The sequence below is a fragment of the Pseudonaja textilis genome, chromosome 3 (genome assembly GCF_049901715.1).
Source record: "Pseudonaja textilis isolate UNSWEBS1 chromosome 3, rPseTex1.2, whole genome shotgun sequence".
Taxonomy (NCBI): domain Eukaryota; kingdom Metazoa; phylum Chordata; class Lepidosauria; order Squamata; family Elapidae; genus Pseudonaja; species Pseudonaja textilis.
The window spans coordinates 190,679,783-190,693,355 of record NC_141992.1 but is presented as its reverse complement, the minus strand read 5'-3'; the positions used below and the strand labels follow the sequence as shown (position 1 = coordinate 190,693,355).

General features: G+C 42.6%; 1 protein-coding gene across 1 annotated transcript in view; it reads right to left on the bottom strand.

The window, feature by feature from the left end:
- TG (thyroglobulin) overlaps nt 1-13,573 on the bottom strand; it is a 160,486-nt gene that overhangs the window by 114,125 nt on the left and 32,788 nt on the right. The window contains exons 15-22 of the mRNA XM_087930406.1: nt 12,713-12,824; nt 10,574-10,774; nt 10,031-10,240; nt 8,337-8,491; nt 7,499-7,655; nt 4,805-5,029; nt 2,465-2,614; nt 1,139-1,309 (exon numbers count right to left, since the gene is read on the bottom strand). Coding sequence (XP_087786532.1) covers nt 1,139-1,309; nt 2,465-2,614; nt 4,805-5,029; nt 7,499-7,655; nt 8,337-8,491; nt 10,031-10,240; nt 10,574-10,774; nt 12,713-12,824 — 1,381 coding nt within the window. The remainder of the gene's footprint in view (nt 1-1,138; nt 1,310-2,464; nt 2,615-4,804; nt 5,030-7,498; nt 7,656-8,336; nt 8,492-10,030; nt 10,241-10,573; nt 10,775-12,712; nt 12,825-13,573) is intronic.

Here is a 13,573-nt window from a genome sequence, read left to right as displayed (position 1 = left end):
ACTTGTTATCTTGTATATGTTTGACAAACAAATAAATAAAAGAAAAATAGAAATGCTTTTCCATTTCCTTACACTCAGATTTACACACATGGATACACACAAACACACACATACACACGGAGAATAACATATGGAGGACTTCAAGTGATGCAAACCAGAAGCAAAAGGTACTCTAAACCTCAGCACCACTAGAAGGTCAATTAAGAATAAAAACTACTGATGAAGATGCTAATTCGGATTACTATTATTACAACTTCTGAAGGCTGTTCTTATGGTAACCGCTGTTATTTTGAAAACAGGTTTATCTTTTCCCTGGGATATGTGATACCTTAATGAATAAGGCACCTCAAGCACAGTTGTGTAACTGCACACCAGTCAACCCCACCCCAAGGAATGTTGTCTCCTCTTACAACTTCTCTGAAATAAATGCCAACGGTTGCCTTCAGGATCAGTTTAAGCGAACACAATTTCATCCCCAAGGATTAGGGAGAGAAGATGAAACAATGTTCAATTATTTCTTGCTAAAGCAATTAAGGCCTTTTACAGTTGGGCCCAAAGGGAGTACTCAGTTTTCTAAATCTTATAGTCCTAATTAGAAAGAAGGGAAGGGGAGGAGGGAAGAAGGAAAACAAGGGAGTTCACCTTGCAACGCATCCATGGATGCATCTTCTTTTTTTGAAGTTGTCTATGAAGATCCTCAATCCAGAGGTGGTATTCAGCAGGTTCTGACCAGTTCTGGAGAACCAGTAGCGAAAATTTCTGACCAGTTCTGGAGAACCGGCAAATACCACCTCTGACTGGAGATTTTACAGTATCCTTCCCCTGCCATGCCCACCAAGGCATGTCCACAGAACCGGTAGTAAAAAATTTGAATCCCACCACTGTCTCAATCATCCCGATCATGGTTGTCCCAAATGTGTTTCTTCAAAAGGCAACTGGATGTCTAGTTTTTTTCCTCAAAAACATTTCGCTTCTCCTCCAAGAAGTTTCTTGGAGGAGAAGTGAAATGTTTTTTAAAAAACATTTTCAAATGGAAAAAAAAACTGGAGAAGAAAGTCCAGTTGCTTTCTGGAGAAGCACCATTGGGTTATGTCAAAGTTCTACTTCTATGATGTGAAGGCTTGACCAATCTACTCACCTGAACACTGGGAATCTGTCCAAGAACCATCTGTCTCTGTCCAGTCTAATCTCTTTCCATTGCTGTCAACACAAAATGACTTTTGGGTGGAAAGATCTTTGTAAGAAGGTCTATACTGGCCATTTTCATCACACCGTCCAGCTTGCTCATTCCTCTGGCAATCAGTAATACCTGGGATGGGCACAGAATTATAAAAAAAATTGGTGGGACAGACTTCCACTCAATAGAAGAGAATATTTGCAGCTCAGGGTTGAAGAGTGGAGTCCTTGGTACTCACTGACTTTGGTTGTTTGCTTGCAGACATTTCATTACCAAACTAGGTAACATCAACAGTGCTGTTGATAATATTACCTAGTTTGGTAATGAAACATCTGCAAAAAAAAAAACACAACCAAGTTCAGAGCCATCAAGGACTCCAGAAGTCCATCTGTTTATGATTCTCCAGCCAAAGACCTTTCTGGATGAATCAGACCTTAAGTTAAAGTTTCTGTCTCCTATTTTTCAATGAATGTTTACTTCACTGGGCTAGGTGTGAATTCTGCACAAAACTATAAGGTGGATTTTTTAACTTTGGCTTAGCATAATGTGCAAATATTATATAGCGACTATTGTATCTTATTCAAGAAGCCACAGTTAAGGGAAACAATACAAACCCAGATACAAGCCAGAATTCTACCATCCTGCTGTCCCATTATTTGTTGACCCAGCCACATCCAAAACAAATGCTTTGAACATTGTATAGGATACCATATTCTAATCTATAATGTTGCTTGCTTTGCTTCAGTATGCTGTGTAAACCCACCCATTCTGCTTCTTAAACCAGGATTTATGACCGTGTCGCATAAGAACTCAGATAACTATAGTTCATTTAAGCAATTCAGGTAATTGTGATTTATCCAATAACCAGTTTAGGGAAGAGGGCGCCAAACTTGGGTATTTTAAGATTTGTGGACTTCAACCCCCAGAATTCCCCAACCAGCCATGCTGGTCAGGAAAATTCTGAGAGTTGAAGTCCACAAGTCTTAAAGTTGCCAAGATTGGAGAGCCCTGGTTTAGCGTAATGTATGAAACTACATGATTGGATAAGGGAAGCCTTTACCTTGCTTTATTTTATTAAACAACTGGAAATCAGTATATAGAACATAAAATAATAGAGTTGGAACTTGAAAGGATTCTTGGTGGAATTCTAATCCAACTCCCTGCTTAATATCATCTGGATAAACGATCACCCGGCCTTCTTCTGAAAACCTCCAGGGATGGAGCACTGACAACAACATCTTCAACATCAAACAGAAAACGCATCATGCATTTTTCAAAGACTCTTACAGTGATCGGCTCTGAAAGCTCCAGGAGAGACAGTCAGTGTCCCAAGAGGACATTTGACACACAAGTTACTTCCTGCTTGGTCTTGATAGAATCCAGAAGGGCATGGAATGCAGCCCCCGTTCTGAAAGGAGGAACCTGGAGGACAGGCAGCTGCAAACGGAGAAAAGGTTTATTAGCCTATGGAATTCAAATCCATTTTGAATTCTTCCAGGAGAGAGCTCCTTGAGAAATCAAAAGTCCTCTTTTCAAAGCAGAAAGATAGTCACACCATGTAACTGTCCCCAGACTCTGAAGGGATTCACTTTAGCATGGTGCAATGTACTTCCCACAGCCAGGTATGGGCTGCTAGGGGTACACCTGGGTTCGGGCAAACCCATAGCTAATGTTATGACTGATTCAGTGAACTGCCAAATCCCACCCCACCCCGCCCCTGTTGTGGTACGCAGGCAACGGGTGCAGACGGCTGAGGTCTCAGAGAGCAAGGACTCAGATGAGGGGCCTGCGTGTGATGTAGGGATGGGGCCAGGACTACCAGGGAGCAGAGTGCTGCCTTTGGAGCTTGTGGGAGCTGGCAGTAGTGACGAAGAGGATCCCGAGGAGCCTGTGCCCAGTGCGCGTGCGCGCAGGGCTGTTCAAAGGAAAGAGCAGCTGCAACAGCACGGGCAACTCAGGAGTAAGGCTGCAAGGTGATGGCCCCTCCCTTTAAGAGATAAAAGCCAGCCCTCGGAAGTGAGATTCTTTGCAGGAAGCAAAGAAGTTCTTGCACTTCAAGTCTTGTGGAAGTTCGGACTATCCTGATATGTGTTTGGAGACTTTTGGTTTTGATTATTCCCTTGCAATTTAATCTTGGCAGCCTTGCACAACCTTGGCAAGGCTTGTTTTTATCTGGGACAATTAGTTTTTAATAGCGTTTTAAAGTGAATGAACGGAATTCACAGAGAAGCATTCAAAAGGTTTTGCTTTTATCTGTGTTTGGTGTTTGTTTGCTTTGAACAAGGCTTGGGTCAGAACAGCCCCTCCCCTCCCAGGAGTCTCCATGTGGCCCACTTTGGATGCGAGGTCTGCACAGGGCTTGCACAGAGGCTCAGGAAGAGTGAAAAATGGGCCTCCTGGAAGTTCAGAAGTCCAAAAATGGGCCTGTTTCCAGGCTCCGGAGGGTCTCCAGAGCCTGGGGGAGGCCGTTTTTGCCCTCCCAGAGGCCTGAGGAAAGCCTCCAGAGCCCGGGGACGGCAAAAAGCCCCACCCCCATGGTGCAGGAGGCTGACTAGGCCATGCCCACCATGGCCACGCCCACCCAGCAACCAGGCAGAGAACCCGTTGCTGAAATTTTTGAAGCCCACCCCTGTCATAAGGGATTAACTTCAGCATGCTGCAAGGTACTTTCCACAGCAGTCTTGAAAGGCCCATATTAAAAAATTCTATAGGAGCTGAGACTATACCTCTATGGACAAGGGGCTATCCAGTCCTACTATATTGCACCTTCTAAAAGGACTCATGGACCCCTCTCATAATACCTCCCCTGATAAAATACCCAGAAAACCCGGCTCTTTTTTTTAAATGTACAATTGCTGTTATTGGATCAGTCCAACTGTCAGCTAGATCTCCAGCCTGGGTTTCCCCTTTGACGCATGCTCGCTATCGGCTGCCATAGTAATGGGACACAGGAGGAGGGCATGGCATTGGGATTTGGGAAGCGAGCTGGTGTGAGGAAGGCCCTTGTGAACTCAAAGGGAGGTTTGCTCTCAAGAATTGTTGCCCTGCTGAATGGCGTTGTTTACACCCAGTCGAGGCCAACCCTCCTAAAACTCCAGATGGACGAAAGCACTTGAAGATGTGCTCCACATGACACTATAAGGGATGCAGATTTGGACATTCAGCCTGGGTCCCTGAGGGGAGGGATTTGGGGAAACTGTCAATATGTAACTTTTGCGCCTTTGGGCTCAGACCTTGCTTTCCTTTCGCTGCTACCATTTCAAGCTCAGTAAAAGCTGATAAAATAATTTGTTTTCGTCTTGAGAGAGACTTTCAGTAAGGCTAAGCTAAAACCAAAACCCTTCTCTTTCCAAGTAACAAATAAAAAGCAAGCGTCACCACCCAAATGATTGTCAGGCTCAAAAGACCAGGCCCATAGGTGAAGGTCTAATTAAACTGATTTGTTGCTAAACAGCCTACGGGCAGGAATCTTCTCAACTAACTAGCTTAGCACCTAGAATTAGATAAGGCTCAGTGGAATTCAAGGGAGGTTGAACTAGTTCACTTGTGACCACGTAGGGATTCTAAGCTCATCCCTCTTTTTCCCTGCCCATTTTCTTCCACTCCTTATCCTACATTGATACATACCACATCCTTGAGAATTCAGTATCACTTCTCCAGTAGTTAAGACTTTGTGAAAACCATCCTTGCATCCCAAAGAAACTTTAGGAAACATGCCGGAATTTCCTTTTCCAGGAACACGGATGAAAGTGTCTGCTCGGAATTGCTTGTTGTCCAATTGGAAGATAAAGCCACCGCTCTTGATCAGCTCTTCAAAACGTCCAAGGAGATTCTCACCAACCATGGCTTTCTCTATCAGAAAATGATAGAAATCAGGGAACCAAGTAGAAGAATTCCAGCAGGAAAACACTGACAGGTATATCCTGGGGGCACTTTCCATTGAAATGAGTGGATAATTCAAAGAGAAGAGACCCACTCCAAGAACTTATTACTTGGATGATCAGACTTGGCATTTATTCAAGATGGCATAAGGCATTCCATTTGGCAGCAGACCCAACAGAAAAGGTTTTCTGGACATGCATGAATAAGCCAAGAAGATTAACATTAGACCAACAACCAACAAGTCAACAATATCCCAATCAACGAACAACCAACTCAGACAAACATGCGATCAGTAAACAATAGCCCAATCAAGAAACAAGACCTCTCCCATTAACACTGACAAGACAAGCTACCAATATGTAAAAAAAGGAAGCAAACCCCACTCCCAACTAGCATTGATCATGCTATCTAGTTGGGTAATGAAACATCTGCAAGAAAACAACCAAGCTCAGAGGACACTAAGCATTTCACAAACCAGAAGATCTGGAAGTGGCTGTGCCAAAGTTTCAGGAAGATGGAATTTGGTGATTCAAGGAGAGTCTTCAGAAGGGCCTCTAAACTATATATAAAGCTATACTGCTTATATTAAAAGCTTGAAGGCTGTTGACTATCCTTTTGGAATTAATTGATATTTCTGTTTATCTCTAATTGGCAACAGACATGCTTACCCTGATGTCCCTACCAGGGATCTTCTCAGCCCTGTTCCATTATTTAATAGGACCTTAATGGGAAGGTTTTTGTGGGTAGAAAAGGGGAAAAGTAATCTGATTTGCATTCTCAAGCTAATATTTCATGTCATAAACTGCCGAGAGAAGAGAGAGAGAGAGAGAGAGAGAGAGAGAGAGAGAGATGAAAGAGAGACCCTTTAAAATTGCACTTCTCTGAATTTTTAAACTATGAATTAAAAAGAATATGTCAGAAAAAAAGTGCCCTGGAATATTTTATATCTTAGTGCAAATAGTATATGATGAATCATATTAAAGACCATCACTCACAAATAAAGTATATATGTGATGAAGAAATGCACGTCTCAAGAAAAATATGCACCAGGAAAAATATGCACCATGCCCTGTGAATGTCTGTGGGGATATGAAAATATCATGAACTGAATTTGAAGACTGGAAACATTGGGAAATGGAAGGACAAATTTGGTTTCATGTCCTGTTTTTTCCCCAGTTTCCTAGTTCTGTTCATGAGCAACTCCTATTTAAAAAAACAACAACAAATAAAGCTCCAATGAAAGTTTCTTCAGCTGAGGCCTGCCTGTTGAGACAGATTTTCCAACCAAGTTTCTTGAAATAGGTCCATCATGTTGTGCTGTAGGCTTGGGATCATTCACCCTATATGTAGTACAATTCTATCACAACAAATTGTGCTTTGTTATTTTTCCCAAGTGCAAACATATGTCCAAAATAAACAAATACTTGAATTCCTTTCCAATTATCTTAATGTAGTTTATGGTTTTTTTTCAATATTTAAAGATTATATGTTTTATAATATAATCCAACCACAGTACTTTCTACAGTTATTGAATAGATCTTTATTATTTCTTTGGTGGTCCAGAATGCTTTCCAAGGCCATAAAAAAAATGTAATTTAGGCCTAAAACTCATCTTATCCTTTGCTGTATACAAGTATTTCAGACATATGAGCAAGCAGAGAACTTTCCTTCATTTAATCCTTCCCAGGTGCAAGGGATATAAATACAAATAGCTTTCAGAACTGGTGCCCACATAGCTATTCTCCTCACAGGAAGCTTCTGGAGGTGGTTACAATTTGGCCTTTCTTAGGGTAATGAGTGACAGTCAGAGTTTAGGAATTCCAAATTGGAAAATAGAAATGTGCAAGAATGTTGCGGCTGAATTATTAATCAATTAATGGAAACTGCAACCTAAACTAAATTTTAGATGATAATATTAATACAAAGGAAATCCAAGCTTGGTATTCTTAGTATATGTTTGGGCTCAATTTTTTTTTTTTTGAAGGAGCTTTTAAAAGCTGGGAAAAAAATAACAGAATTTCCAGGATTGAAACAGAAAACCAAGTAATAGTCTCTTCCATTCTTCCTTCCTTCCCTTCCTTTCCCTTCCTCTCTCTCTACCCCTCTTTCCCTCTCCTTTTCCTTTCCCTCTCTTTTCCTTCCTTCCTCCCTCCCTTTTTTGCTCTCCCTCGACCGTCCTTTCCCTTCCCTTCCTCTTTTGCGTTTTGTGACAAATATATTTAAATATGATTCCAATACAAAGCACAGTCTCTTGTGGTGATGGTACAGCTCCTATGAACTTTCAAAGAGTTAAAACAAAATATATATATATTTTAATTTTCACTCATTTCTGTTAGGCTTTTTCATTAGATCTTGAATACCCTGACATATTTGAAGAGGATGAGGGCCAATAATATTTTAGTCAAAACAGCCACATTACGCTAGAAATAATAAACTAACCGATGTCGTATAAGTCAGGAAGTGCAGTAGCTGGCACATTTTCGAGCATAGCTTGCCATGTGACATTCGCTCCCAGACGGTCAGCAGCTGCACACTCAACCAGGACAGCAGAATCTCCACAGACTGGAACAGACAACAAGTTCTCCAAAGTATTGACCTTAAAAAAAAAAAAAAAGATCAGATTCTGCTATTGTTGGTAGTGGTTGTGATTTGAATTCAGCCACAATTCATGTTTAAGCTTAAACAAATATTCTCTTCTCTTCTCTTCTCTTCTATTCCTATTCTATTCTATTCTATTCTACCTTCTCCCCACAACAAAAACCCTGTGAGATGGATTGAGCTGAGAGAGAATAATTGGCTCAAAGTCACCCAGACAGTTTTCATGCCTAAAGCAGGACTAGAACTCACACTATTCTGGGGATCCATTGGACCAAGCCATCCAGCTGGCTTTCATGCCTAAGCAGGACTAGAACTCACATTCTCCTAGTTTCTAGCTTCGTGCCTTAGCTGCTAGACCAAACTGACTCTTTAGAATAGAAAGAGCTCCTGCCCACCTAGCCGTTTGAAAGCATGAAAATGCAGGTAGATATATAGGTACCACTTTGGTGGGAGCCCCTTTGAGCATCCTCTGGGCAACGGTGATGTCGCCGGCTAGTCCTTTCAATCCAGAAGTGCTTTGGTAGGTGCTTCTGACACAAATGTAGTTGTAATAATACCATGATAGATTCAGAAATCAGTGTGCTCCTATTGGTTGGCCAAATCATACCCAGGGATGGCCACGCACAATCCACAATAGAGCTGCTTCATTCACTTTTGCATAGATTCACCGTTAAAATACCTGGATATGGCAAAAGCCACGAGACTTCAGCTCATCCAGAATGAAGATCTGGAATGTCTCCAGCAACCCGGAATAATCAGGGCTGCAGGTCTTCTCTGGAGGCAAGATGAGCTGAAACTGGGTTTGAACCTGGATACTTTGGAATGGCTGCAGTCCTAGACATAAGGCAAACAAAGTCAGGGTTAGACCAAGGATCCAACAACATTTAGACCAGGCTTGTCCAACCCGCGGCCCACAGGCCGCATGCAGCCCAGGTCAGCTCGTAATGTGGCCCAGTGCCCACCCCAACCTTCGTGCAAGAGGACGAGCCAGCGAGGAGGAGGAGAGGCAGGAGCGAGGCGGGGCGAGGCAAGCGCCACGCCAAGCAGCAACAGAAAAGGCGGGCACCGTCAGAGCGCTCCTTGTGCCGAGGCAGCCGCAGCCCAAGAGTCCCGCTCCGCCACCTCCTACTGTTGCCGCCGCCACCGCTGCTGCCGCCGGAGCTGTTGTAGCGGCTTCTGCCCCCGCTGCCGCTGCTGCTGCTGCACGGAGCCTCCTGGTCCTTGCCTTCCAGTCCTGCCTCACCCAGCCAGGCCATTTGCAGGAGGAGAGGTAGGCGCGAGGCGGGCAAGCTTTCTTCCCGCCCCCTCCCCCCCGCGTTCCTTTCTCCCTGGTTGACTATTTTTTATGATATCTTATGAAAAAAGTGTTTTCTATGGTTTTTTTGGATGATCAGGTACCATTACTGTTATTTTATGTGAGGCCCAAACCAAATTTTCATCTTCTAATGTGGCCCAGGGAAGGTGAAAGGTTGGACAAGCCTGATTTAGACCCTTTCAGATGCCTTCCTCCTTATTTTTTTCACATACATTTCAAATTCTTGCTTCTTGTCTTGTCTTCAGGGGCTTTGGAGAATAGCTTGACTTCCTCTTCTTTGTGGCAACCCCCGAGATATTGGGACACTGCTATCATGTCATCCCTAGTCCTTCTTTTCACTAAACTAGACAAATTATTATTTGTCTAGTTTGTTATTATTATTATTAGTAGTAGTAGTAGTAGTAGTAGTATGATTTAATCTTTAGTGAGATTCACAGCTTTAGGGCTGGTTGGTAGCTCAACAGCTCGAGTCCTAATCAAGGACCTACGAACTGTTCAGGTAGCGTCGGAGAATATAAGCTGTTCCAAGTAGGGTGGTTTTTTGTAGAATCAGATTATTATTATTATTGTTGTTGTTGTTGTTGTTGTTGTTGTTGTTGTTGTTATAGAACTACGAGCCTGGCCATCATGGTTATAATGACAATCAAAAATTAGGTCTCCCAACTGACTGACACAATTTTATAACCTCTTTTGCAATGTTCATTAAGCAAATGCAGTGGTTGTTAAGGGTTTACTATGGGCTGTTTTATTTCTAAAAACCAGAAATAAGTGCCAGTTTTTGGCAAAATTGCTGTAAAATGCAGTCAAATCATGGTGGGATGCCACAGACGGCCATAAATGCAGGATGGTTGCTAAGCAACCAGTATGGTCACATGACCATGTGGGAACGGTAGCTGTCAGTACTTTGGAACCAGGCTATAGATAGCCCTGGAGAGGTCATTGTAACTTCGAAGGGCCACTAAGCAAGAAGTCATACGTCAAATTCCTGTACTCTGAATAAAAAAAGAGTTTGTACCCTACTACAGGGTTCTGTATACGTTCTCCCTTGTTATACTCACTCTGACAGGCAAGAGAATGAGGTGGGTTTGTAAGCCAGAGGAGATTCTGGGTATCACACAGAAGAAGTTCTCCTTGAGACAAGACATCTTGATAGCCCGGAGAGCAAATCACTTGACATTGCTGAATCTTTGAGTTTGCGGTGGTGATGTTGCAAAAAACCCCACCGTGGGTCAGGTTAGAAGCATCATAAGACAGAGGACACTGTGGACCTGGAAGAACACAGTGAACAAGGTCATGCCAAGGAATTTGTCTTAGGTATCAAAATTAGCAATAGCACTTAAGACTTCTATACGGTGTTTTTACAGCCCTCTCTAAGCAGATTACAGAGTCAGCCTCTTGCCCCTAAGAATCTGGGTCCTCATTTTACCCACCTCGGAAGAATGGAAGGATGAGTCAACCTTGGGCCTCATGGGATTTGAATTGCCAAATTGCAGGCAGCAGGCAGGCAGCAGAAGTAGCCTGCAGTACTGCACTCTAACCACTGCGACACCTCAACTCATCTAAACATTAAGATCCCCCTTGGTTCTTAAAATGTCGCTTACGTTCACAGGCAGGCCTCTGGCCATTAACTCTTGTCCCTGGAGCCTCCTGGCCATTGTCAAGGACACACCAACAGCTTGCTTGGTCTCCACTGCATTGTGCTGGAGAGAAACTCTGACGATCCTCGTCACACTCCGGGATGTAGCCTCTACCGATTTCTCGCGCCAGAATCTTCGATTTCACCAGACTGCAGAAGCTGGGGCCTTCAAAAAACAAGAATTAGATAGTGTAGGACAGGCACGGATTGAAGCAATAAGCAATAGCACAGACTTATATACAGGGGTGGGCTGCTGGGGGTTCGCAGGGGTCCAGGAGAGCCCCTAGCTAAGATTCTGTGCAGTTCAGAGAATCCCAAAATCCCACTCCTGGCTGGCCCCATCCACCTGGCCCCTCCCCTCCCACGAGTCCCCACATGGCCCGTTTTGGATGCAGGTTAAGTGCAGGGCATGCACAGAGGCCTGGGGAGGGTGAAAAGTGGGCCACCCAGAAGTTCGGGAAGGCCAGAAATGGTCCCATTTCCAGCTTCCAGAGAGTCTCCAGAGCCAGAGGAAGCTGTTTTTGCCGTCCTGGAGGCTCAAGGAAAGCCTCCGGAGCACGGGGAGGGCAAAATTTTCCCCTGCCGTGGTACAGGAGGCCGACTAGGCCACAGCCACCATGCCCATGTCCACCCAGCAACCGGACAGAGAACCCTTTGCTAAAATTTTTGAAGCCCACCCCTGCCACCTTCCATGGTGCTTTACAGCCCTCTCGAAGCGGTTAAAGAGTCAGCGTATTGCCACCAACAATCTGGGTCCTCATTTTATCAACCTCGGTCAGGATCGAACTGCTGGCAGTGAGCCGAATTGGCCTGCAATACTGCATTCTAACCACTGCGCCACCACGAGTAGCCACCATTTTTTACCCACGGAAGTGTTATTCATTCAGACCTTTAGCAAGGAGGAATGAAGACTCTTTGCTTCATTCTTGCCTGGCCACCTTTTATATTACAGATAGTCCTCAGGTTACGACCATAATAATACGACCATAATACGACCAGGTTACGACCATAATTGAGCTCCACATTTCTGTTATTAAGTAGGACATTTGCTAAGTGAGTTTTGTCCCATTTTACAACCTTTCTTGCCACAGTTATTAAGCGAATCATGGCAGCTGATAAGTCAGCAACCTGGTTGTTAAGTTGAATCTGGCTTCCCCATAGCCTTTGTTTTAGTGGTTGTAAGCTGTCCAGAGTCATAGGCAGTCAGGCACCATAAAAATTGGATTGATGTACAAATAAATATTTCCTGTGGTCACACCTATGTAGTAAAATCTAGTATTTTCTTCCCCTGAGGAATGTCTTTTTCTTATTCCATTTTTTAATTGCCTAGAAGCAGACACTTAAAAATAGAGCTTTAATCGGTTTAGCAGGAACAAAAGTTTCCAATTGGTAAAGGCTGAGAACACAGCAAGAGCATTCCTGCAGAATCAAGCCAAAATTCCAACAAGAATATTTTGGAATGTGTTTGCACACTTCTCAGCCCTTCTTTACAGAATATTTGGAGGTGGATTCCACAAAGGAAAGAGAGTCAATCTAGTCTCTGAAGCACCTGAAGGAAGGACAAGAAACAATGGATGGAAACTAACCAAGGAGAGATGGAACCTAGAACAGGGAAGATAGCAGAAAGAAGTTGGATATGTTTGCAGCCTTGAGTTATATTTGTGAAAATAATAAAGGTGTTATAAAGATAGATGATAGATAGATAGATAGATAGATAGATAGATAGATAGATAGATAGATAGATAGATAGATAGATAGATAGATGATAGATGATAGATAGATAGATAGATAGATAGATAGATAGATAGATAGATAGATAGATAGATAGATATAGATACTATGATAACATATAGTGGTTCATATGTTTAAAACTTAGGAACATTCAAGTAATATTTTTCTAATCATATTTTCCTAATGCTGATTACTTGGTAACCAGAAAGTGGCATTCTCTTGTTATTAACATTACTGCTGCCACCAGAACACTCCGTCCTTTTTACCAAATAATCTCCTTCGCTTTAGAAGACAGGATTGGCGAAAGGAGAACTTCTGCAGAATCCCTAAATAGGACTGAAAGTTAAATTAGAAAGCAATCACAGGCACTTACAAGGAATCTCGCCATTAGAATCAATTTTGCTCTCTTGCATTACTTCTCCCGACACCACGTTGACACACCAGGCCTGTGAATCCAATTTTTGAACATTTGCATACTCTCCATTCTACAATAGAATTGTAGGCATATAAATTAGATGGATGATAGACAGATAGACAGACGGATAGATAGATAGATAGATAGATAGATAGATAGATAGATAGATAGATAGATAGATAGATAGATAGATGGATGGATGGATGGATGGACAGATAGATAGATAGATAGATAGATAGATAGATAGATAGATAGATAGATAGATAGATAGATAGATAGATAGATAGATAGATAGATTAAGATTGATACAGATAGACAGACAGACAGACAGACAGATGATGGATAGATATGGTTATGTCCACAAATTCTACACAAGATTGTTGCTTTTAAGGACCAGAATTCTAACAAAATTTAAAAGCTGGCTAATTCACACACAACACTCTTCATATTTCCTGCTATTTGAGCTCATTATTATACTACTCATTCTAAAATGAACAGTATAATCATGAGCAGCTGAGTGTGGTTGATCCCAAAGAAGGTAGAACAGCATTCAGTGTGACGACAATTTGTCAAGTAGGTTGGGAAGCCGAACAAAAACCCACCCTTGAAGAGGACAATAGCAAAGTACACTTGTGTTGATGCCAATAAATAGGACAATTGTGTCCATGTAGTCACCAAGAGTTGAACTCAAAGGAATCTTCATTTACATAGATGCTTAACTGGGACATGGACTGTGTCTACAGATGGTGATCATATTTGGGTCTTGAGCATTCCATTTGCACCCTGAGATCGTTTCATTGACGTTTTGGATTCTTTTTC